The sequence below is a fragment of the Panthera pardus genome, unplaced genomic scaffold, assembly GCF_024362965.1.
Source record: "Panthera pardus isolate Hobbes unplaced genomic scaffold, ASM2436296v1 HiC_scaffold_6, whole genome shotgun sequence".
NCBI lineage: Eukaryota > Metazoa > Chordata > Mammalia > Carnivora > Felidae > Panthera > Panthera pardus.
In genome coordinates, this window is record NW_026526991.1 from 100,577,788 (window position 1) to 100,601,774 (window position 23,987).

A 23,987-nucleotide genomic window follows, 5' to 3' on the forward strand; every position below is an offset into this window, starting at 1 on the left:
AATAATTACCCGAGACTTGTTGGTTGAAAACAACAGAAGCTTATTCTTTCACAGTTTTGGAGGCCAGAGCCCACAATCAAGCAGGTTTGTAAGTTCTGGAGGCTCCGAGGGAGGACTGGCCCATGACCCTCTCCTAGCTTCTGGTGGTTGCCAGCAATCATGGCATTCCTTGGCTCATGGCCGCATTACTCCAGTCTCTGCCTCCATTTTCACATTGTCTTTTTTTCTCTTTGTGTCCCTTCCTCTTCTTACAGAGACACCAGTCATTGGATTTAGGGCCCACCCTCATGCAGTATGACTTCATCTTAACTGACTGTATCTGCAGTGACCTATTTCCAAATAAGGTCATATTCTGGAGTTTAAGGTAGAAGTGGATTTTTAGAGGAAACTATTCAACCCACGATAATAACCATTCTCTCTTCACTTCAAGATGGCAATTGATGAAGGAATGTTTATTTACTGCCTTATTTTATTCCAAAAGGCTGGTGAAATAATTAAAATAATGCTCTAAGAACCTAATCGTATGTTAGAACATGATTCTTAAAGTTTTTATTTAAGTTACAGTTAGTTAACATACAGTTAGTTTCAGGTGTACAATATGGGGATTCAGCACTTCCATACAGCACCGGTGCTCATCACAGCAAGTGCACTGCTTAATCCCCATCACCTCTTTCACCTGTCCCCTGCCCATCTAATGTCCAGCAACCATCAGTTTGTTCTCAATAGATGAGAGTCTGTTTCTTGGTTTGTCTATCTCTTTTTTGGGGGGAGGGGAGGAGGGGCATGGCCAGACAGTGGACTATGAGGGACATTTACTTCTTTCTCAGGTGGCCGAATATCGTGATCCCTCACCCATACCCTTGCCTTCTCTACTCACACCTTCATCCATTTTTCATTGGATGTGGTCTTGAGTTCTTCTTTTCTCATGTCTCTCCCCTGAATGGGCTCTTGTTTGTCTGTCCCTCTGCTCCCTTGAAATGCATCAGTGAGAAAAGAGTCCTCCTCTCTGCTGTTCTAGATGCAGCCTTGGTCACATCAGCTTTTCGTAGTGCTCACATCATGTTGAAGCCCCGGGACCAGTTCTGCCACTTACTGCCGTGATTTTGAGCAAGTCACAGCCTCTCTGAGCTCAGTCTGGTCTTCTGTAGAATGAGGATCCTCCCAGTCCATCACAAGGATATCTCGAGTCAAATGGCCTGATGGGTCTGGATGCTCCGTCTTACCTGTGCAGCATAATGAATGTGTTGGTGGTAGACGCTAGGCATCTGCTATGGGTTCAGATGAAAGGCCCTGGAAGCTCCCACAGATGTCTGCCTTCCATGGTTGATCCCGGTCCCTGGAGGGCTATTAGTCGGGGTTAGTTAGTGTGGGAGGGGGTGGAGGAAGATCCAGGAGGCAGTGTGTCTGGTCCAAACTTTTGATCAAGAGGTGCGCCCTTTGATGTAGCAGAATGGAGTTCCCTCCAAGAGCCGTGCTGAGGCCAGCAAGCCAGCTTGCCCTCCCCTGCATTCCCTGGCAGGCGCTGTACAAACTTGTGTGGCTGGGTTTCGGCTCTGGGCCATCCTCACATTGGGGCTTGTCTGCCTCTTGATATCTCATGGGTCTGTCCTAGAGATGATCTCCCTAGGTCATGAGATGTGAAACATGTGCCATTATATCAGGGAGGTAATAGGACATTTATTGGATATACATATATAGTATATATGAGGCACAGTATTAGACTGGGATCCAGCAGTTAAAAGACGAAAAGCTTGGGGCGCCTGGGTGGCTCTGTAGGTTGGGCGTCCCACTCTTGATTTCAGCTCAGGTCATGATCTCATGGTTTGTGAGATAGAGCCCTGTGTTGGGCTCTGCACTGCTTCTCTCTCTCTCTCTCTCTCTCTCTCTCTCTCTCTCTCTCTCTCTGTCTCTGCCCCTCCCCTGCGCATGTGCATGGGCTCACACTCCTCCTCTCAAAATACATAAACATCAAAAAAAACCCATAGTGCCAGCTTTGAATAGACAATCACAGTGTTGAGAGAAGGGCCAAGCGGAGGTGTGTCTATCAGTGAGACCTGCCCTAGATTAATCATTGCCAAACTGTGGCATGCAGACCAAATCCAGCTTACCACCTATTTTTGTGAATAAGATTGTACTGAAATTCAGCTGCAGTCACTTATTTATGTATTGACTATGACTGCTTTTGCACATCAGCAGAGTTGAGTAGTTGTGACAGAGACAATGGGGCCTGCGAAACTTTGAAATATTGAGTGTTTGCCCTTTTACAGGAAAAGCTTGCTGCCCCCTGACCTAGATGATGGCTCAGCAGGTGAGAGTTCTGAATAGAAAATAGACATGGACCCTATTCTTAGGGGCTTTCCGAAGTTTTGTTTGTGCAGCTACAAACACAGTCAGGGAAAGGTGACCTGAGGAGCTGGCTGGGGGAGAACTTTGGAGCCATGATTGAGGTTTTGACAGGGAGGTATAAAGTCAGAAAACAGGGCAGGCGGGCAGGAGGCATGAAGGGTTGGGAGGGAGCTGTGTGCCCACAGGTACACTTTTACAGGTGCACACAGAAGCCAGGGTCAAGGAGAGGCCAAAGCTGGGGGCTAAGCAAGGACAGGAGGCTGTGACCACAGAGGATTGCATGGACTGCAGGCCATGCTGTGGTAATAAAAGTGATTCAGTGTAAAGCGTCGAAGAAGCACATAGCCCTGGAGCTGCAAGGGTCCTCACAGGTCTGCCTCCACCATTCATTGCACAAGTGAAGGGAAGGGAAGGGGATTGAGGTGTCTAGTCCAAGCTTACCCAGCTGGTGAATGGCAGGTCAGGTGGAAGTCTCTTTTCTCTCTGCCATTTGTGACCTGAGCCCCGGGACACTGACCGAATAACCTGGCTCTTTAGGAGAAAGGACTGGGAAGCCCAGACTCCTCCTAGCTGTCCCTCTCTCTTGACTTTTCTTCAGCCCTTAGACTTTCAGGCCTTTTTTCTAGCCTCTTGGAGGGTTCCCTAGTCTGTATGCTACTTGAGGGCAGGGTCTGGGTAGGGCTTCTGTCTGTGAGCCCCTCCTTGTTCAGACTGGGGTCTCCATGGCTGTGTGTGGAAGAAGTGAGCCTTGAGGACTTTATTCCCATCTTCCCACGTGTGGGTGTGAAGTCTGGGCTTCTGTGGGTATCCCTCGGTCGGAGTGGGAGTAGGGCCATGTTATTGCTTCACAGCCATAGCTGGTGTCCCCGGGGCTGAGAGGCCCCTCAAGAAGGCTGTGAGGCTGTCACTGAGCCCTGATATGCTTTACAGCTCCCCATGCAGATTGTCACATATGCTCTGGCCACCTGCAGGGCCTTTCCTCTAGAACACTTCACCGTGCCTGGACAAGGAGCTTCTTTAGATGCTGAATGTCTCCCAAGCAGCCGCATCAGCTCAGGGAGGATTCAGTCGGGATGCCATGCATCTTCGGTGATTGACAGAAACACCTCATTTGTCCCGATGTGTTGACGGAATGGCTAGAAGAGCAGCCAGAGATGATGCTCCAGCTCGGCCCATCCCTCATTGCTAGGACCTGCTCTTCCCAGCCTCTTTGAGTCTTTGAGCAGACTCCCCTTGGCTTCCCCCCAGTGTGCTGGACGGGTGCCAGCCATGGTCCCTCCAGTGAGTCAGAGACAGGTCAGGGGCATGGATGGGGAGGGGAATGCAACAGCCATGCGGTGCAAAATGACTTGGCCAGTGTTTGCCCACGCAGTCCCAGATTTGTCATCTGTACAGCAACGTAAAAGTTGTCCACAGTCAGAGGCTTGGGCAGCTCAGTGATAGAGCCAGAGGACACAGGCCAGAATTCAGGAGCCCAGGGACACCAGGTATCATGAGAGAGACAAAGAAAACTGTTTTCAGCACTTTCGAGCAAAAATTACAGTTCCGACCCTGGCAGGACCTGTAACCTCCCCAGTCCTCACCCCCTGTCTTTTTTATTTACAGCAGTATAGAAGTTGGTCACATATAGTAGCCTCGCTGACCTGCCCAGGTTACCAAATATTGAGAAAAAGAAAAGGCCCAAGTGCAGTGGTTCCTATCACCAAAGGAAATACAAAGATGTGTACCTGCCATGCGTATGCCCGTAGACGGTGTCTCCCACACTTCTTCACACCGGCTCCTCATAGCAGTCTTGTGAAGGTTGCCATTTCTTCCACTCTGTGGGCCAGGCATCAGAGTAGTTAGATCACCACCAAAGTCATACCAAAGGAATAGTAGGGCCATCAGATTCTGGACCCATTTCTTTTCCTGTCTTCTCCCAGGACCATGGGCACATCCTTTTCTTGGGGAAGCACTATCCAGGAGGCTCTTCCAGAGTCCTAACAGGGCTGGTCCTCTTTGTGGGCAGAAGTGGAGGTCTAGGTAGCATGATTTGAAAAAAATGGAAATGGAATTCTAATACCCTAAAAGCTTCCCCAGTCATTTTTAGTATATTCACAGAACTGTGTAACCATCAACTAGGTGGCATGATTTTTGAGCCTCTTTAGAGATACCCCTGGACTTTTGTCTTCTCCCTCATCAGCCTCCCCATGGGCCTTCATGCCTGCTGTGAGTCACTGGTAGCAGAAGGTGTTCAAGCCCCTGTCACAGTTCAGCATTGTGGGAGCAGATCTACCCCAGGCTTTAGTGCCTCTGGGGGTTGCCTTGTCATAGACTGACAAATCAGTCTCTTGGTAATCTCACAGCATGGGAATCCGGGGTTAGACTGTGAGCTCCTTCAGGACATCCAGGGCCTCCCTTAGCTGGACAGGATGTGGGTTAAGTGGCAGGTGAGCCAGGATGAGGGAATGCTCAAGGCACAGACCCTTCAGAGCAAGACAGAGGCAGGTGGAGGGTCCAATGGAGAGCGCTCTGAAACAGCTGGGTATCAGGAGAGGGAGGACAGCAGACGTATTTTATTCCTGTCTCATTTACCTGAACCTTGTTAAGGCTGATGGACATCCTGAGACTATTTTCTGGACTGCTTCTCTGATTCTCTTGGTTGCAGGGATGAATAAAATGAACTTAGAAGATTGTGTATCTCTAACTTTCTCTGGTTTCAGAGACGCCCATGAAGCTCCCTGAGCATGTCCTGTGTGCAGGACTTATTGAAGGGACTTGAAGTGGAGTGTGTTGGGCTTCCTACCCAGCCATGGTTTCTTTGTAGGCTAGGACATAGGAGTCCTGGATTCTTTGATTACCCACTAGTAGGTTCTCCATTCCTCCATTGGTTCCCTTCATTCCAGTGAGCTGTTGGGGTGCTTACTTTGCTATAAGCATTGTGTTGGGTGCCTTGGGACTTGATGGGGGAAGGCATGCACCCAGTCTTTAAGAAATTATTGCCTTGCTTGATCCTTTGATATATATATATATATATATTCACAGGAGGTGTTCTGCTTTGACCTACCGGTCATTTACAATTTACAACTTGTGAAGACTTTTCCAGATTATTGATTCTTGAGAGCAGGTTTTGCTTTGGGGCACTGGAAGGGACACTGAGCTCTCCTGTCCCCTCTCTGGTTGTTTTCCTGTGGGCCAACATCCAGGGTTAAGACGGGGGCCACAGCTAGTCCATATGATATCTTTGTGCCAATTAGAAAAAGGTCTCCCTTCCTCAAGATGCCTTGCTTCCATTCTTGTAAAAATTGTTTTAAGGGGCGCCTGGGTGGCTGAATAGGTTAAGTGTCTGACTTTGACTCAGGCCATGATCACATGGTTCGTGAGTTGGAGCCCTGCTTTGGGCTTTGTGCTGACAGCTGAGAGCCTGGAGCCTGCTTTGGATTCTGTGTCTCCCTCTCTCTCTTTCTGCCTCTTCCCTGCTTGTGCTTGCATTCTCTCTCTCTCTCTCTCTCTCTCTCTCTCTCTCTCTCTCTCTCTCTCAAAACTAGGTAAACATTAAAAAAATTAAAAAAATAAAAAAAAATTGTTTTAACATTATTTTGTTAGATCAAGACACTTTACTGCCATGTGTCAGAAAACTGTCAACTCGAAGATAACTTCTCTATGGTTAGGACCCCCTAGTAATGTGACATCTTTGTGCATTACATGGCCTTTACAACTGTACAGGGCTGACTTGGTTAGGGTAAGTACTAACGTTTGGTAAGTACTCTTGCTGGCTGATGTCTGCTGTATTTTTCTTCCAGCAGAGAGGTGCCTTCTCCCGAGTTGGACCTTTGACCCTTTCAAGTTTTGGAATATGAGAATAGGGTTGGGAGCCTTGGGGAAAGAAGACAGAAGAAATACTCTGTTTAGGTGGTGGTAGTTTTTGTGACTCTGTGCTCTAGTTTACCCCTGGGAGGATGGGGGGCTTTGCAGCCCATCAACTTACTTTTGCGGTAGAATGACTGAAAGGCCCGTGCTTCAGGATGAATTGCTAAGAAAACTCCCACCTTTCATGGAGTCAAAGATCTGTCAGTGCAAGGAAACCTTCTGAGTTCAACCTTATTGTTGTACAGGTAAGCAGAAAGCAGAGGCCCAGAGAGGCGCGGGTGTGACGTCCCTAAGGTACAAGTGCACAGCTGGCACCAGGACCTGGAGTTCTGTGTCATCAGCTCATGCCTAGTCTCTCCCACTGCTCGTCCTCGGGGGGAAGTGGTGCTGGAATAGCGTGGGTCTGGGAGAGCAGGAAAGACGGGGGGGCTTGCTTTCCGCAGAGACCTCGCAATAGTGGAGGATCCTGCTGGGTTGGGATACGGTAAACCTGCTATGCCGAGAAGATGCTCTAAAAATACTCCCTTCCCCCAGCTTCTCAGAGGCAGATTTTTTGCATGTTTGGTTCTTGACTTTCCCCTCCAGTTGTCCCTGATGCCAGAGTAGGCTTAGCTTCAAAGTAAATTTTTGGTGTTTGCTCCTTTTATCCCTTGAAACACACATGTTTAGTGAGAACAGTGGTGTTCTTGGATTTAATGAGGGACTCCTGCCTTTCTTCTAAGAGCTTGACTTGACAGTGGCCCCCAGCAGCGATGACTTCTCTGCAGAGCCTCACTTAGGTTCCCAGAGAATGAGTTACATGTTGTTCTCCCCAATTGCTGTTGAGCATGGAAGCTTCTGCGTAAAGGAGGCAAGTGCCTCAGGGAAACCCCTGTAGTTTTACGAAGCCACTGCCTGCATCACAGCCAAATCAGAAGAGTCAACATCAATTGTCAGCCGAGGCTGGGGTGTATGCTTCATCGTGTTCCCCAAACCCATTATTCGTCCTCTTTTCCCTGGACCCTGAGTGACCTCTGGTTTGTATTCTGGCCTGAAAAAGGGCTAAACAGACAACACGTGTTTGATTCCGGGACACCATGATCTAGGCTAATTGCACCAGGATGGGGATAAAGACAGAGAAGCCTCAGAAATCATCTTGACCCATGAAGAGGAGAGAAATTCTTCCCTTTGTTGTGTTGAGATGATGTCACTGCCTCCTCCCCCTTTTTGTTGCAAACCTACTATGGGCTTAGTGGCTTAGCACATGGCTTCAGGAGGAGCCAGTGAGCTCCAGAGTTGGGTCTTTGTCGCCCTGGAGGCAAGGAAGTCAGAGATGCCTACAGTCAGACATGGTGATGCATGTCACAGATGAGTGACATGTGAGGAGACCAGTGTCCCTTGCTTTAAGAGTCCAGAAGTGCTTCTTGGAGCAGGTGTGACTTGAGTTGCAGCTTGCATGGAGGACTGCCTTTGGAAGTGAGCCTTGGAGAATGCTGCATCGCCCAGCCCGGTGGGAGCTGGGGCACCGGCTCAGCTGACACCAGCCCCTTATCCGTGTGGCCTTACCACTAGGCTTCCATCCCTTCCTTGTCGCTCACCTCTTGCTACCCATTCTCCCACTTGCCACCTGTCACCTGCCTAACTCCTCATCTCCCAGCCTTTTCCCAGCCCTCCCCCCACCAGTGTCTATGTTTCTGATTATTCCCCCCAGTTAGTTATTCACATTCTTCTGCATTGAATCTCATTTTGTTATTTCCTGTCCCATATTTTCTAAACTCCCCAAGTCCCTTCTCATTTATTTCCCCATCCTCTCTGGTGCTGTTTGCAGCTCCGCCCAGTTTGTTATCATCTGTAGATTTAATTAGCATGGCTGATGACCCCTTTTCTTCCCAACTGGAGGCCACAGGGAGGGACGGGTGGTCTCAGGCAGGGCCAGCCCCACGGCAGTGTGCTCCCACGGCTGTGGAAAAGCCTGTTTTGGCTGCATGGAGGGTACATGTTCCAAACTGGTCTCTTGCTTCATATAGGGGAAAAAATGCCCTAGGAGCCAGGAGCCAGGTTTTTCTGGGAAAAGAGGGAGGATGCTGGAAACCGGATTGCACAAACCCCCTCAATTCAAATTCCTCTGGCCTAAAGACACCATCTGCAAAATTCAATTGCTGTTGGTGTTATGTGCCAGGTGTCATGAGAGGTACCTTTCTTGTGTCATTGCTAGTCTTCACAGGAGCTCTGTGAGGGCGCTGCTGCTTCGGATGATCATTTTTCTGTTTTACCAACAAGAGAAGCATGTCTCAGAGAAACTACATTACCATATCCATTGTCACACAGGGGCATATGAAAGATCTGGGATGTAGGCAGAGTCTCTCTGGACTCTTCCTTAAATGTACCCTGCTTCCCAGAGACCCCATCTACTTCATCCTCTGGCCCCCAGACCACTCTAGGCTAATGGATTATTTTCGTAGCATTCTTAGCAGACGGGCTGGTTCTGAGTATTTTTTGAAGCCCACAAAATAGTCAACTCCTCTGTTCTTAATCATCACCATGATGGGTCGTTTCCTGAGTGTCCCTCATCAGCTCCTCAGTATCAGATCCAAGATCTAGATCTTGGTTAATTTAATAGCCTTTATTCATAAATTAATTTCATTAAGCTCTACCTTAATATGTCTTAAGTCTGGGTCTGGTGGGGTGGGGGCAGGCAACTGGTGCGATAATTTGCTAACGCCCACTTCTGTGTCTGGTCTGATCAATCTGCTGGCAGCATGCTGGTTTTCGACTACAGGTCCTTGAGCTCTAGGGTTGTGGTTCTTGACAGAGCACTGTTTATTTCAGGAAAGATAATTTTTCTCATGCGGGGCTTTCTAAAACATTGAAGCATATTTGGCATCCCTTCTTCCATCTACTAAATGACAGTGGCGCTCCCTAGTCAGTGTGACAATCAGAAGCTTTCACCCATTTCCAAGGGGAATGTACACCTCTTGTGGTTTGCATAAAGGTGGCACAGAGACTATATCAGGGCCAAAGATGGCTGAGTAGGTGATGTTCTGGTCCTCTGCAGCTCAACCAGGGTAGTCCTTTGAACTATTTGAAGAAAGGGTTCTTTACCCGAATAAAGCATAAACTAGTGTTGTGGAAGGTTTTACAGCTTCTTTGTACATGTTCAAAGTCTACCCTGCCTCCTATATAAGATCTCTGTTATGAAGGATGAATGGCCCCTAGAATAAAGCCAGAGCCCTGCCTTTACGAAGCCTGCTTCCCCTGACCTGCAGAAGATCACAGTGGCACAAAGGAGGCTTGTTCCTTTATTCTATTGACCACAGTCTAGACCAACTGCAGAGCGGATGGGCAGTCACTGCCCACCTATTGTATTTCTTGGGCTCACTGGAGAATAGGAAGAAATTCCCAACTTGAGCGCCACTGGAGAAAGGAGGAAGGCATTTTCTCAGGGTTCCCTGAAAAGCGGGACGCTTACTCTTCTCTCTCCTGTTGAAGATATAATGAATCTAGGTGACCGTACAGGGTTGATCCGTCCAGGTCGCTGTCATTAGGTTCACGGGCAGCAGTAACATAGTGAGCAGTGTGGCCAGCACAGCCCACAGCTCAGCCCTCTGGCTCCCTAGCTTCCACCTCACTGTAGGCAGGCTGGTCTCCACACACTGCACACATTCCTCCTTGTACCTTTGTCTGCCTGTCTCTTCTCTTCTGTGCCACCCAGAACGCTTCGCATATGTAAATCCCATCATATTGTGTTCACAGTATGACTCAAGCTCCCTGTTCTCCAAGGCATCCTCTCTGGCTCCTCTAGCCCAGACGCAGCTCTTTCACTGGTTTCTCACAGCAGTGAGAACTCTTGGTTGCACTGACAGAAAACCGGACTCAAACTGGCTTAAACAACAAAGGGAATTGATGAGCTCATGTAATCAGAAAGCTCATAAGTGAATTTGGTGAAGCTTGATCTGGCAGCTCAGATGATGTCCCCAAGGACTCCCTACTTCTCCATCTCTCTGCTTAACCTTCTGCAGGTTCTACTTCGTCTTCTGTTTACTCAGTGGTCCCTTGGCTGACCCAGTCTTCCCCTTATGGAGCAAATTGACTTCCACTATTCTCCCCAGAGTTTTGTGCCAGAAAGAGAAAGCTGCTTTCTCCAGAACCCCTGGCCAACATTTCCTCACATTGTATTGGTTCTGACTGCATTACAAACATATTCCAGAACCAATTGTTTTGGCCTAGGGGAGGGATATGCTGATTGGCTCAGGCTAATTGGGCTCATCCCTGGAGTTGGTGATAGGATCAGGTCACTGAAAACATAGGCTAAGATCCAGGAGAAGAATTGCTTTCAGAGCAGAAGTCTGGCATTACTGATGAGTGAAAGGGAAGCAAGAATCAAGTGAACATTCACTAGTTGTCCTGTCTATTTGGACATTAATTACTGCCTAGTTATGATGTTGTTCATCTGTTTTATGTGTTAGATATCGTTCATCTGGTTTCCAAAGAGTCTGAAAGCCGTGTGATGGCATGATAGCTTATATTTCTTCTGTATGCCCTTAATTCTTAGCACATTGCAGAGCACACGGTTGTTGTCCAATAAATACTTGTTCAATTGAACTATGTTGAAATGATTGAATCACAGAAAATAGTGGAGCTGTTCCTTAGGGGAGAGGTGAGTCACCGCTAAGAGAAGACAAGGGCACATCTTTGGGACGGAGAGGAGTTAATTAATGATAGCTTGAATGTTTTATAGAAGTGTCTTCAAGGAGGAAGAAAAGTATCAAAATCAAAGAATCACATGAGTTTTGAGTTAGGAGGGATATTAATGATAGGGTACTTTCAGAGGTAATACAGTGGGCTTTTAAATGCCTGGAAATACTTCTCTCTGAGTGGGACATTTATCACAGGGTCAAAGGAAGGAAGGTCAGGAAGGAGATCCTGGGCACTGCTGCCCAAAGGTCTGATGGCTGTTGAATTTAGTGGTGCTTGTTGCTGATCACAGGGTGACCCCAGGATTTACTGTCCGATCTGGAGCATTTTTGATAATGCTACAGTGCTGTATAGGATGGGATGATGAGGCAAGAGAAGTAAACTGGGACTGTGCCAGCCCACCCAGGACCTATTGATCATCCCCGGTCTGAGTATGTATCGGCCACCCAACGGGGGGCCCTGTTGCCCACCTCTGTGCATCTGCTCTTCCTTCCTCTGGGCACTGAAATGCTCTCAGCGTCCTGCTGGGGGTGAGTGGGAAGCCCACACACCGCTGAGAGCTAGCCTTCTGCAGCATCTGATTCCACTTGCGGGATGTCGACTGTCCAAAATAGTTTCACTGTGACGAATAGGAAAGGGCAGCATTTTTGTCCGGTCTTTCCTTATGGTTTATCTGTGACCTTTCCCCCTCTGTCTGGGGCTGGCCATGTGTCCCTGCAACCTGGTCATCAGCCCCACCCCCAACCCTGCCAGTCTTCCTTAGTTTTTGCAAGAGGCCCTGTCCTTTCTGCCAGCATCTTAGGGGCTGATGCATTTTTGTCCTCTATTTTTGTAGAAATTTGGTCCCTGGCTGATAGATTCTGTTTAGCTTGTTACTTTATACATGGCAACTGACCTGTGATAAACCACAGATATTTAAAGTATCAGATCTATTGAGTTCTGATGTGTGTACACACCTGTGAAGCCATCATCAGAATTGAGGTAACAAACCTATCTACTCCGCAGAAGATTCTACGTGTGTCATTGTATAGTTCATCCTTTTCTCCTCCAGGTAGTATTATTATTAATTTTTACAATTATTTTAACATTGTCTCTGAGTTTCAAGAGCTTTGGTGATGGGGCCCCTGGGTGGCCCAGTTGGTTAAGCATCCGACTCTTGGTTTCAGTTCAGGTCATGATCTTATGGTTCGTGAGATCGAGCTCCATGTCAGGCCCCTCACTAGTGTGGAGTCTGCTTGGGATTCTCTCTCTCTCCCTCTCTCTCTGCCCCTACATCTCACATGTACATGTGTGTGCTCTCTCTCTCTCACTGTCTCTCTCAAAATAAATAAACTCAAAAAAAAAAAAAAAAGAGCTTTGGTGACTTGTCATAAATGGCACAGCTGGTGTGACAGAGCCAAGCTCCAGGACTGGGTCCTCAGGCCCAAGTACCCACAGCCTTCCCATGTCATGTCATGTATGGTGAAGATTTCCCCCCATTTCTTCTGCAGTATTTTTGAAGTAGAATGAGACCCAGAGAACACTTATTCGCACTCTATTCATGTGATACTCCTTCCAGGGTGCTGTATTGCCCTTGGGGGCCTCTACTCAGGGGTTGGTGGGAGAACAGGTTCTCTCAGCCCTTGGTGTGTAAGAGGGTCTGACTCCTTGGCTCTCCTAGGTTCCCTCTCACTGCTTCATCTTCACCTGGGCTTTGAGCAGAGGTTTTCTAGAGGGCTCCTGTCTGGAGTGCAGTAATAGGTGATACACACAGTAGACACTACAGTATGGGTCCAGAGATAATCGCTTCTGGGCACCTGTCCATTTTGGTAGCTGACCCTAGAGATCCTCCTGGCATAGAGTGTCTCTTCCCCTTCCAGGAACTTTGGGGATGGCTGCTTTCAATAAAGGACAAGATTGGGTGAATTGTAATTTCCATAGGACCCTGGCTAGGTTGTCCTGAATCTTTGGTTGGGGACTAGGTGAAGTCTTTTCTGTAAGAGGGGACATGCCACAGGTATATTTTGGGTTTCTGGGACAGGGTTAGGTGGGCATTCAGTCCTACCCTTTGCCTTCGTTGATCACTGACCCATCCCCACCTTGGTCTGGAGAGGCTAGGGTTCAAGAGGGGGTTCCCTTGCTCTCATCCATGGCTTCTCAGAAAGGCAAGCTTTCGTCTCTCCTCCTCCAGCCAGGACATTCTTACTTGTGCCCAATTCTAAGTCCCTGGGTCTCCAGGAAGTCAGGCCAGAGCCCACTCCCTGACCATAGGTTGGAAGTTCCGGATGGCTGAAGGCAAGTGAAGACTTTGGTCTTAACAGTGACACAGGTAGACGTGGTGTTCCTCAGATGGAGCAGTTGTGAGGACCCCCTCATTTCCTGCTCACATTTCAAAAGTCTCAGGGCCACTTCTCCACACTCCTCTTTAGTCTGTGGTGATGGCTGCCCCAGCCCCGGTCTCAGCACCACCTGGTAGAACTCCTCTAGTGTATGCACATCAGCTGTGGTGATTTGAGAACGTGGGAGTCACAGAGGGCTTCTCTCACCCTCACTGTGGGACCATATGCCTGTGGTCCCTGCTGATCCAAGATGGCCTAGGTTGGTGATATCTTAGATAAGTCTGTCCCTGCTTTGTCCCTCTCCATGTCTACATGCTCATCTCCCCACCCTTCCTCTGGCAGCCCCATTCGTGGGCCACGATGTGCTGCAGCTGATGTTCTCAGCTCACAGCAGGGCTCGGGACCAGAGTACACTCAGGCGTCTGGGGTCAGCGTTGAGGTGGCTTGGCAGGACTGCGTGGGAAGGAGGCTTGTGGAGTATCGGTTTCCAGTGTTTGGCTAGGGCTGCCTCCCATTCATTCTTGTTTCTCTAGAGGGAAGACGTGGTCTTGCAAAGCCACATACAATCTTTGGATAACAGCAGCAAGACATAAACAATATGGATAATCTCAATAGGAGTGCTCGGTCTCTGGTCCCTGCCAAGGGCCTTGAGCAGTGGTGGGAACACTGGAGGGAGGTGGCTGGGGGTACAGTTCCCTCCTCTAACACTGCTGTTCCTCCATCCCTCATTTGCCCGATTTCTTGTGAAGGGAGAGGCTCAGGATTGACCTCAGACACATCGGAGCCCCTGGGGATGTGTGCTGCCATCCCACACGGGGATTATGGGATGGAGTGTCAGGAGACTTGGATTTCATTCCTGGCTTTGCTACTAACTGGCTGTATGTCCATGTCCAAGCAGCGGAGTCTCCTGAGTTCTAGGTCTTCATTTGTTACTTGAGAAAGATACGTTAGCTATCTTTGGAGGCCTCTTTATCTCCAGAGTACTTTGGCCAAATCAGCGCATTCTTCTGAAATTCACCACATGCCCATCAGCTGGCTCTGCTTTGGATGCATCCTCTGCTGAGGATGTTGAATGGTACCATGGAAGTCTGATACTTGGCAAGTAAAGATACGAAAGACTTTTACATTTGATGTCCCTTTTATTTTCCAAGGTATCCCTGATTGTTTTCCTTAATACTACAGTACCCTTTAATGATATCAGGTAGAGAGGTTCCAGGTATTATGTGGTCCCAGCTCAGTTCAGATTGTGTTTTATGAGCACCAGATGAATGTGTGCAGATGGGTTAGGCCTCCAGGAAAGGAAGCAGTGGTCTGCAAATGCAGTGAGGGCTGGGGGCTCCTGTTAGGAATGGAGAGGTCCTCCTGCAAGGTCTTCATAAGTTTCCTGGTCAAGTGGAATCTTGAATAACTTGGGTTGTTAACATGAGAAAACAGTTCAGAAATGACAGTTAAGGGTAATTGAATTATTCTCTTAGAATAGAACCAGATTTAAATGTGGTTGGCCAAAGGTCACCAGTTGCTTTCTAGGCTGTGGTAGCCAATTTTTAGAAATTAATCACAGGATGGGGCGCCTGGGTGGCTCAGTCAGTTAAGCCTCCGACTCTTGATTTCAGCTCAGTTCGTGATCTCATGGTTTGTGGGATCAAGCCCCGCATCAAGGCTCTGTGCATGGAGCACAGAGTCTGCTTGGGATTCTCTCTCTCTCAATCTCTCTCCCTGCCCCTCCCCTGTTCATTCTCTCTCTCTTTCTCTCTCAAAATAAATAGGTAAACTTCTTTAAAAAAATTAATCACAGATCTAAGCAGAACTAGGTATCTATGCATGTTGAAGTTACAGTAGATATTTATTTAGTGAGTGTTTACCATATGTCAGTACTGTGTTGGCTGCTTAGGACAAAGCAGTCAACAAGATAGACACATTCTTTGTTTTCATAGAGCTTAAGGTCTGTCAGGAAGGCAAGCATTAAACACCTACTCACCGTGATTGCAATGTCGGCCATTGCTATGAAGGACAAGGACAGGAGCCATGCAGGCAAGAGGGGGGACCAGGCATAATCCTGGGTTCAGAAAAGGTCTTCTGGAGGAAGGAATGTTTAAAATTTTTTTTTTCAACGTTTTTTATTTATTTTTGGGACAGAGAGAGACAGAGCATGAACGGGGGAGGGGCAGAGAGAGAGGGAGACACAGAATCGGAAACAGGCTCCAGGCTCCAAGCCATCAGCCCAGAGCCTGAGTCGGGGCTCGAACTCACGGACCGCGAGATCGTGACCTGGCTGAAGTCGGACGCTTAACCGACTGCACCACCCAGGCGCCCCAGGAGGAAGGAATGTTTAGCTGAGAACCAGTTAGGAGTTGGCTAGGTCTGAGGGTGGGGAGGACTTTGCAGAGGAGGAAATAGCTTACAAGCAGGTTCTGAAGTGGGACACTGGCTGGAGCAGTTGGTGAACAGTGGGAAGGGCTATGTGGCTGGAGTCCAGGGAGAGAGGGCAGAGGTACTGTGTGCCTTAGAGAAGGTGCATTTGATTGGGCCTGCTGTCTAGGCAACTTTAGAGAAGAAGGGAGGAGGGAGAGGGTGGGAAACTGACCGATTAAGCAAGGCACTGGTTAGAGATGGGGACCTGCTTTGCTTGGTGAACTCTGTGCTCCATTAATGTAGTTAGTGGTGACTAGGTCTAGGAAACCAAGTGACAGCACAACTTAAAAGAGACCTAGAAAACCAAAAGTCAGGTTATGACTGAAGAGTACAGGAGGCCCCCTTATCCATGGGGTTACCTTCCAAAGCCCCCAGTGGATGCCTGAAAGTATGGATGGTATTGAGCCCTACATATACTATTCATTTCCTTTGACCAGAGAAAGAGGGAGACACAGTCATCTTCACCCGGGAGCTGGACAGACAGAATTTGTAGGGTTTTATGAAAACAGAACCATAGTGAAAGGAGTGGCACAAGGCATTGCAGCTGAGCTGGAGAGATTTTATGGCTCTGTTGTATATTTCACGTTTCTTGCCTCTGGGATAGTTGCGTCCCCAAGATGGATGTGCTTGTGCTTGCTCAGAGAAGTCTTTGGACACTGGTTCTTCTTTGTCTGATGACCAGAACCAAATTACATGTTGTAGATTGTTTTACATGAACTTGAATTTTGGTTGCCTGATGTGATTTGGGAGTCCTTCTGGTCGCATTGATGATATGTTTATAAAATATCTTCCAGAGATGGGTTATATGCCATGGTAGGCAAGCTCTTATATACTGTTTATGTTGAATTTTGTGTTGATTTCAGAGAGTCATGTTTTCCGACATTGTCCTCAAAGTCTGGAGATGTGCTCTATTTTCAACCTGTGAATTCCTTTAGGACACATGGGACATAGATAATTTTAAAAGTTCAAGGGCAGTAAACAAGGATTACTTAGTCACAATTTTAATGGAACAGGAACTGGTTTTCCCTGAGTTTTTCTATTGAGTGCAGAGATTCAGGGAGGATCTCCTATGTGTCCAGCCCTGTGGGAAGTGCTTGAGGAACACAAAAGAAGCATTAGATGCTGTCCCTGCAGTCAGAAAGCTGTCATTTCAGTTGGGTGGAGGGAATCACCATGGTCATGGCCCATAGATACATCTCAGATGGCCTGTGTGCCAGGCCCTGGGGCAGGGACCTCACACACTGTCTTCAATCCTCACAACAGACCTGCAACATTTCTCATCCTTATTCAGATAAAGAAACTGAGGCTCCTTTGGTTCAGTGCCTTGTCCAATGTCCTCCAGCTATAAAATCCAGGATTCCAGTCTTAATCTGTTTTTATCTGAAGCCCAAGCCTCTTTCCACTCCCTTGCTGTGCTTGAGAGAATTCAAATATGGGGAAGAATGGAAGTCAATTGAGCCTGGAGAAGAAGGGAACCATTTTTTTAATTTAAAGCTCAATCTATATTTATCTCCAATTTTAGATTCCTGGGTTAGTAAAGAGAGCTTCTGCATTTGGGGATGGTTCTGCTCAGGGATTTTCAAGTATTTGTTTTTCTTCAGGAGACATGGCCAGTCACACGAGCTAATGTTTCACATCAGCTCCCATGATTTTCTTTTCTTCTTCTTCTTTTTTTAATTAAAAAATTTTTTTTCTTAACATTTATTTTTGAGAGAGAGACCGAGTATGAGTGGGGGAGGGGCAGAGAAAGAGGGAGACACAGAATCCGAAGCAGGCTCCAGGCTCTGAGCTATCAGCACAGAGCCCGATGAGGGGCTTGAACTCACAAACCATGATGAGATCATGACCTGAGCCGAAGTCGGACCCTTAACTGACCTAGCCACCCAGGCACCCTGTGTGATTTTCTTTTTTAGGAGAGGGTAACAGTATTGCCTGGGTTGAAAGGGTCATGACTGGATGTTAGCACCACATGATTTCATACCAGCCTTTATCTTCATTTAAAACAAGTTCCAGTTGAGGAGAATGAAGTATGCTTTGCTGGAGGCAATGAGCAAACAGGTTGGGCTGCAATTAATACACCCTCTAAAATCACAAGGGCTCAACAGTTTTATGTCTCACGTAAAAATCCCCGGGACAGCCAGGGAAGTTACAACACTCTGAGAGGTTAGGACTCGGCTTTTCTCTTGATACTTTGCTGTTTCTGGCCTTGACTTTGACCTCAAGGTCTGAGATGCTTGTCTCCATGTTCCAGGCAGCAGGTCAAGGGTAGGGAGGATGATGAACCTGCACACTGTCTTTGAAGAGGGTGGCCGGCAGCTGCTTCATGATTAGTATTATGGTTACATCTAACTGCAGGGGAGATACAGACTTGATTCTGGATGGCTATACACTTAGTTTTAAAGTGGATGAAGGAGATGATAATGGCTTTCAGGGGACAGCTAGCAGTCTGCCACCAAGGTCATGAGATTTGACCCTTGCTTTCTCATTCCTTCCTCAAACTTTGAACATCTGTAGCCACTTCAGTGCACACTTGAGCTTCCAATTCTATGCAAACTTTCAACGTTTTTTTTTTTTTTTTTTTTTTTTTTTTTTATTTATTTTTGGGACAGAGAGAGACAGAGCATGAACCGGGGAGGGGCAGAGAGAGAGGGAGACACAGAATCGGAAACAGGCTCCAGGCTCCGAGCCATCAGCCCAGAGCCTGACGCGGGGCTCGAACTCACGGACCGCGAGATCGTGACCTGGCTGAAGTCGGACGCTTAACCGACTGCGCCACCCAGGCGCCCCTATTCTATGCAAACTTTCAAAAAAAGCATTCATCACAGGAGCGCCTGGGTGGCTCAATAGGTTGAGCGTCCGACTCTTGATTTTGGCTCAGGTCATGATCCCAGGGTTGTGGGATCGAGCCCCACACTGGGCCCTGTGCTGAGTGTGGAGTCTGCTTAGGAGTCTCTCTCTCTGCTCCCTCTGTTTGCTTGCGCTCTCTCTTTCTCTCTCTAAAAAAACAAAAAACAAAAAACAAAAAACCAAAAAACAAAAAAACCATTTTTCGCAATTTAAAAATAAAGACAAAACATCATGTATTAAAATCAATAATAGTCATGATTTCATCTCAGTAAGAAGGATGGTACTGTTCACTGCCTTTCACCACAAACATCTTTTCTGGGGCCATGATGGAGAGCTGGGGGTGCAGGTCAGCTTCCCAGGTGGTTTCCTTTCTTACCCTTCATTTTCACTAAGTTAGAAAAGCTTAAATTACAGTTCGAAGTAGCAGCAAGTGATTGATAACTCTGTCTAGTACTCCTGGATAGTGTAACCACAGACAGACATGGAAATTGAGGAGATTCCTTGCTGAAAGCCACTGCCAGTGTTTGGTCAGAACTATGTCATCCATGGAAGCCGGAAGGTTGAGTGTTTATCTTAGGACTGCCTTGTATACTCCTTATCCATCCTTTGATTTGACTTTAGTCTGAAAAGTGTGTCTTTATGCTCTGCTACAGCTCTTGGAGGTGGCTGTTCACTTTGCCCAGTAGTGTGTTATGTCTGCCTCCATGGCCAAGAAAGTCATCAGGTAGGGCATAGACTGCTTTGATCCGAATACCTTTTTGTCACACTATCTGTGTAACTTTGGACAAATTATTTAAATTTTCCCTATCTTGATTTCCTCAACTGTAAAAGAGAGACAGTGATAGTCCCTGCCTGACGGTGTGGCCGTACATCTTCTTTGTTCTAAAACACATGACTGTTTGGCTCTGTGCTAGCACATGATATGCACTCAGTATATACGCATCACGGCCATGGCTCTTATTTTCAGGTGTTTGCAAACTCTGGACCCTCCAAGACTTTCATACCGTGGTTCAGTCTTCATAAAAAATCTTCATTTCTTCTTCCTTCTTCTCCTTTTTTAAATCATAAGCTTTCATCCCTGAAGTGGGGAGTAGGTTCTGGGTATGTGAATTACTGGATGTATTGTGCGCCCACAGTTCAGAATCATAGAGATAGTCTTCACTTGCATTCTGAACACCATAAAGTGTCTCTTTATCTTCTCCATTGTCCTGTGAGCACCGTCAGTAGTCCATATACTTCAATGGGGAGAGCAGTCTTCTGGTTTGCTACCTGTTTCTCTGCCTAGCACACTGGAAAAGCCGATGGTAAGAGGCTGGATGTGAATGGCTTCCACTGTTATCTTCAGCACAAAACCAAGACCAGAGAATGGATTGATGAACACCAGCTGGTCTTTATGAATGAAGCTGGGGAATGATTTTCAAAGGGGACACCTTTTACGTGAGCGGGAATACCTTTGTCGCATGCAGAGTTGGTGTCTTCTCAGTACTGGTCTCCGTGCTTCCTGCTTCACAAAGTACACCGTAATTCAGTAGAAGCCTCAGGGGGCCTGGGGGGTCAAGAAGCTACAAGCACGTCTGTCTGTGGAGCACACTCACTAGGACCTGATTCCCACGCTGCCCCCTGACATCAGTAGCAGGCTGGCCAGCACACCAGCATCTTCCCACCACGGTGCACGGGTTTTAGGTGATCTCCGACAGTCATCCAATGAAGGCATGGTGCTGCCTGCTTGCTCTGCTTTCTCTGCGAACACCGCGTTTGTGATGAACTCTGCAGGTGGTTTTAGAAGCTTCTCACCAATAATGGGGCTTTTGCCCATTTTTCTGACTTGTTTTGGTTTCCTTTCATTCTTTAGTGACAAAACTAATTGAATTAAGGTCAGAGGTAGTTGTTTTCTTTTTGTGTTTGTTTTGAAAAAAATTTGAGGTTTTATTTGAAGATGGGGAGAAACTGATGGCTTGACATCATAATTTGACCAAAAATTTTTTAATGTTTATTATTTATTATTGAGAGAGAGAAAGAGAGAGCTAGCAGGGGAGGGGCAGAACGAGAGAGAGAGAGAGAGAGAGAGAGAGAGAGAGAGAAGGAGGGAGAGGGAGACGGAGAGACAGAATCCCAAGCAGGCTTCTTACTGTCAGCATAGAGCCTGATGCGGGGCTCAAACCCACAAACTGTGAGATCATGACCTGAGCCGAAGTCGGACGCTTAACCAACTGAGCCACCCAGGGACCCCCTGACCAGTTTTTATCACACACACTGTGGCCAGGGCCAAATGGATTACTAAATCAATATGACCTAAATTTCAGATGCTCATCACTGCATTTCCTTTCCTTTATATTTTTTGGGTGAAGTCTATATACTCATGGAATTCCTTGTCCTGAGTCATAGATTCATATTCCACATTCACACTGGAGCCCTGTTCATGGTTTATGTTGATGATGTCATTTTACATTGTACTGTTTACATTATAATTATTGTTAAATTTTTTTTAATGTTTATTTATTTTTGAGAGAGAGAGAGAGAGAGAGAGAGCGAGCTGGGAAGGGGCAGAGAGAAAGGGAGACACAGAATCCGAAGCAGGCTCCAGGCTCTGAGCTGTCAGCACAGAGCCTGATGCGGGACTTGAACCCATGAACTGTGAGATCATGACCTAAGCCGAAGTCAGACGCTTAACCAACTGAGCCACCCAGGCGCCCCTGTTTACATTATTATTTGTATCCTTACTTTGGGGCTTAGGTGAGCCACTTTTGTCATTTGAGGCTATGACCCAGCATGATAGAGCACAAATATGTGAATGGGGTGAGTTGCAGGCTGTTCACTGAATGCTAGCAAAGGTAAACTCCGTACTTGTTATGAAGACTATAATAGGGTTTTTGCAAAAATCGTAATTGCTTATGTTTCAAATCTTGGGAACATACTTGTTTTAATTCTTCTTTTCTTCTGGAGCCACCAAGCCTCCAGGGACCACACTTTGGGAACATTACCCTGTGGTTTTTGATGAGGGCCCTTCTGGAACAGAGCTGGTGACTAGATAGGGGCAGGAGGGGACAGGACCCTGGTGTTTTGTTAAAGAGAACAAACACCAGAAACTGAAGAAATGCCAGGTCGGGGCTTCTAGTTTGGGAGAGCTAGGGAAACAGGAATTTAAGCTATGTCCTTCTAAGTGTTTCCATTTCTTCTTCCTTTGTACCTTGCAGAGTAAAAGCCAGGGATCCATCTTTGTCCGGATACACGCCCCGTGGCAGGTGCTGGCCAGAGAGGCAGAGTTCTTGAAGATCAAAGTCCCCACCAAGAAAGTATGAGCATGTTTCTTCTGGGTTTGGGGGCCTCTGGAGGGTGGGCTGGCTGGCAATAGTGTGGGAACAAGGCCAGGGTTTGGGGGATGAGGGTTTGTGGAGTTGCAATTGCTCTTGCCTCCCCAGGGACCCTAAGTATGGGGCAGTGATGTGGGTGGGGTGGGAAAGCAAGTTGGGGTGCAGAGAGGGGCCGGGTTTGGGATGTCCCTTCACCTTGGAGCTCCCCCTGGGATGTGCTTCATGGGAAGCCAGACATTGTTCTGGTCCAGATTCTTGGTTTCTCTGTTATACTTCCTCTCTCCCTCTTCTTGAGGTCCTGACACTCCCAGGCATTTTTTTTTTTTTTTTTTTTTTTTTAAGACCAGATGTAGCAATGAGAGCAGACAGCAAGCCATGCGGACTGGGTAGACAGCATGCAGGGAGAATAGCTCCGAACTTGCTGCAAAGATCCCTATTCTGGTTGTGACTCTACCACTAAGTATTGTGTGGTGGCTTTTGCTGGTCTCCTCTGTAAAATAGAAGGTTCTTAATCAGGAGAGTTGATTAAAAGAAAACCATCTGAGGAATGTTTTTGGAATATCATGCCAGCCTCCCAACTCTGGGATGTTCATTCAGGTGGTTGGTATGGAATGAGGTTTTGGCACCAATATTGTGAAGAAAAAAATCCTCAGGAGGTTCTGATGTATATTTGGGTTGAGAACCACACAGTTCAGATGAGTTTTGAGGTTCCTTTCAGTTAGTATAGTTTATGTATAATTTCAAAATTCCCCCAGGGAATTCCTAGGTGAGCGTCTCCATGTATAACAAAATCCAGTGAACATTTCCAAAGAGAAAGGAAAAGTGTCCACAGATTTACTATTCTTTTTGTTGTTGTTGTTGTTAGGCATTTTAGGAGAAAACAGTGGCTGTTGACTTTGGCCACTTGTGATGTTTCTCTAGGAAGGGTTCTGGGGCACATGCTACTCTAGTCTAATGAGTGATTTATAGATGATATCTCTCTTTCTCTTTCTCGGTTTCTTTGTCTCTGTCTCCCTGTCTCTCTCTCTCTCTCTCTCTCTCTCTCTCTCTCTCTCACACACACACACACACACACACACATACACACACACACACACACACATAAAGTATTTCATAAGTGGTGACCTAACTTTGCAGAGATCATTTTCCTCATTCTGACCACCATCACCAGAATTTCTACCCCCATCAGGAACAGAACTCCATGTCTGTTGCTTTCTGCACTGCCACTGTTACCACCTGCCTTATCACCGTCTTCACTCTCATCACTATCCTCAGAGTCAGCAGCACCATTTTGATCAACGTCATTGTCTATGCTTATACCGTCTTCCCTACCAATAGATCGACCGTCCCCATCAAAATTCACTCACCAAATACCAACATGTTTGCTACCCTCATGAATCCCCTACTCAAGAGGGTAAAGTCTGTGGGTTCTGTTTTTATAGGTTTATTAAGACAGACGATACCTTCGTGGCAGGTGGACACATGACAAACAATGAACAAACAGACGTGAATATCAGCTACAGATATTCTGCCAAAAGAAGTAAATGTTTTGGGGTCACCTGCCTGAGTGTCTTGTTTTCACAAGGACCATACCAGGGCCTTTGTCCCTTCATTTGCACTGCTGCATTGTCTCCTAGTTTTGGACCTCTTGCTCCTAATCCCATTGTCCTCGAACGCAGGCGCCATCTTTATTGTGGACCTCCACTCCTCCTCCATAGATGATTAGAGGATTTCCTGGTTTGCTGGCAACATGCCTCAAGTATCAGTCTTGGATGGAGGCTTCTGCTTCCCTCTGGTGGTGTCACAACCTGGCTAACCGTTTCACTTCTCTTTCTTCTGGCTTCTAACTTTCTCTCTGCTGGCTGATCCTTGGAAAGAAGGTGAGCAAAATTCCAAAGCCCATGCTATGGCTTCTATCTCCCAGGATGCTCCTAATAGCAGGGAAGCCAGAGACACAGAAGAAGTGTGTATCCTTCTTCTTTCCCCTTTTCGTCTCTTCTTTGCTCTCCTTGCCATCCTTCTTCCCTCTCCCTTGTACCTCTCTCTCCTGGTGCCTTTTCCTTGCCTCCCTCTCTGTTCTTGGGACATCCTACCATACCTCTCGTTTCTCTACCACCTTCCTCTCCTCCTCATTCCCAGACTCAGCCCCCAAGTAATGCCTGCCCCTGGTCTCTGCTTGTCCTTGCATAGGCTCATACCTTTGAGAGCATAGATCTGCTTAAATGACCTA

At 47.2% G+C, this 23,987-nt stretch overlaps 1 protein-coding gene across 1 annotated transcript in view; it reads left to right on the plus strand.

Annotated features, from left to right (window-relative positions):
• ANO2 (anoctamin 2) overlaps positions 1–23,987 on the plus strand; it is a 341,871-nt gene that overhangs the window by 61,238 nt on the left and 256,646 nt on the right. The window contains exon 4 of the mRNA XM_053894601.1: positions 21,641–21,739. Coding sequence (XP_053750576.1) covers positions 21,641–21,739 — 99 coding nt within the window. The remainder of the gene's footprint in view (positions 1–21,640; positions 21,740–23,987) is intronic.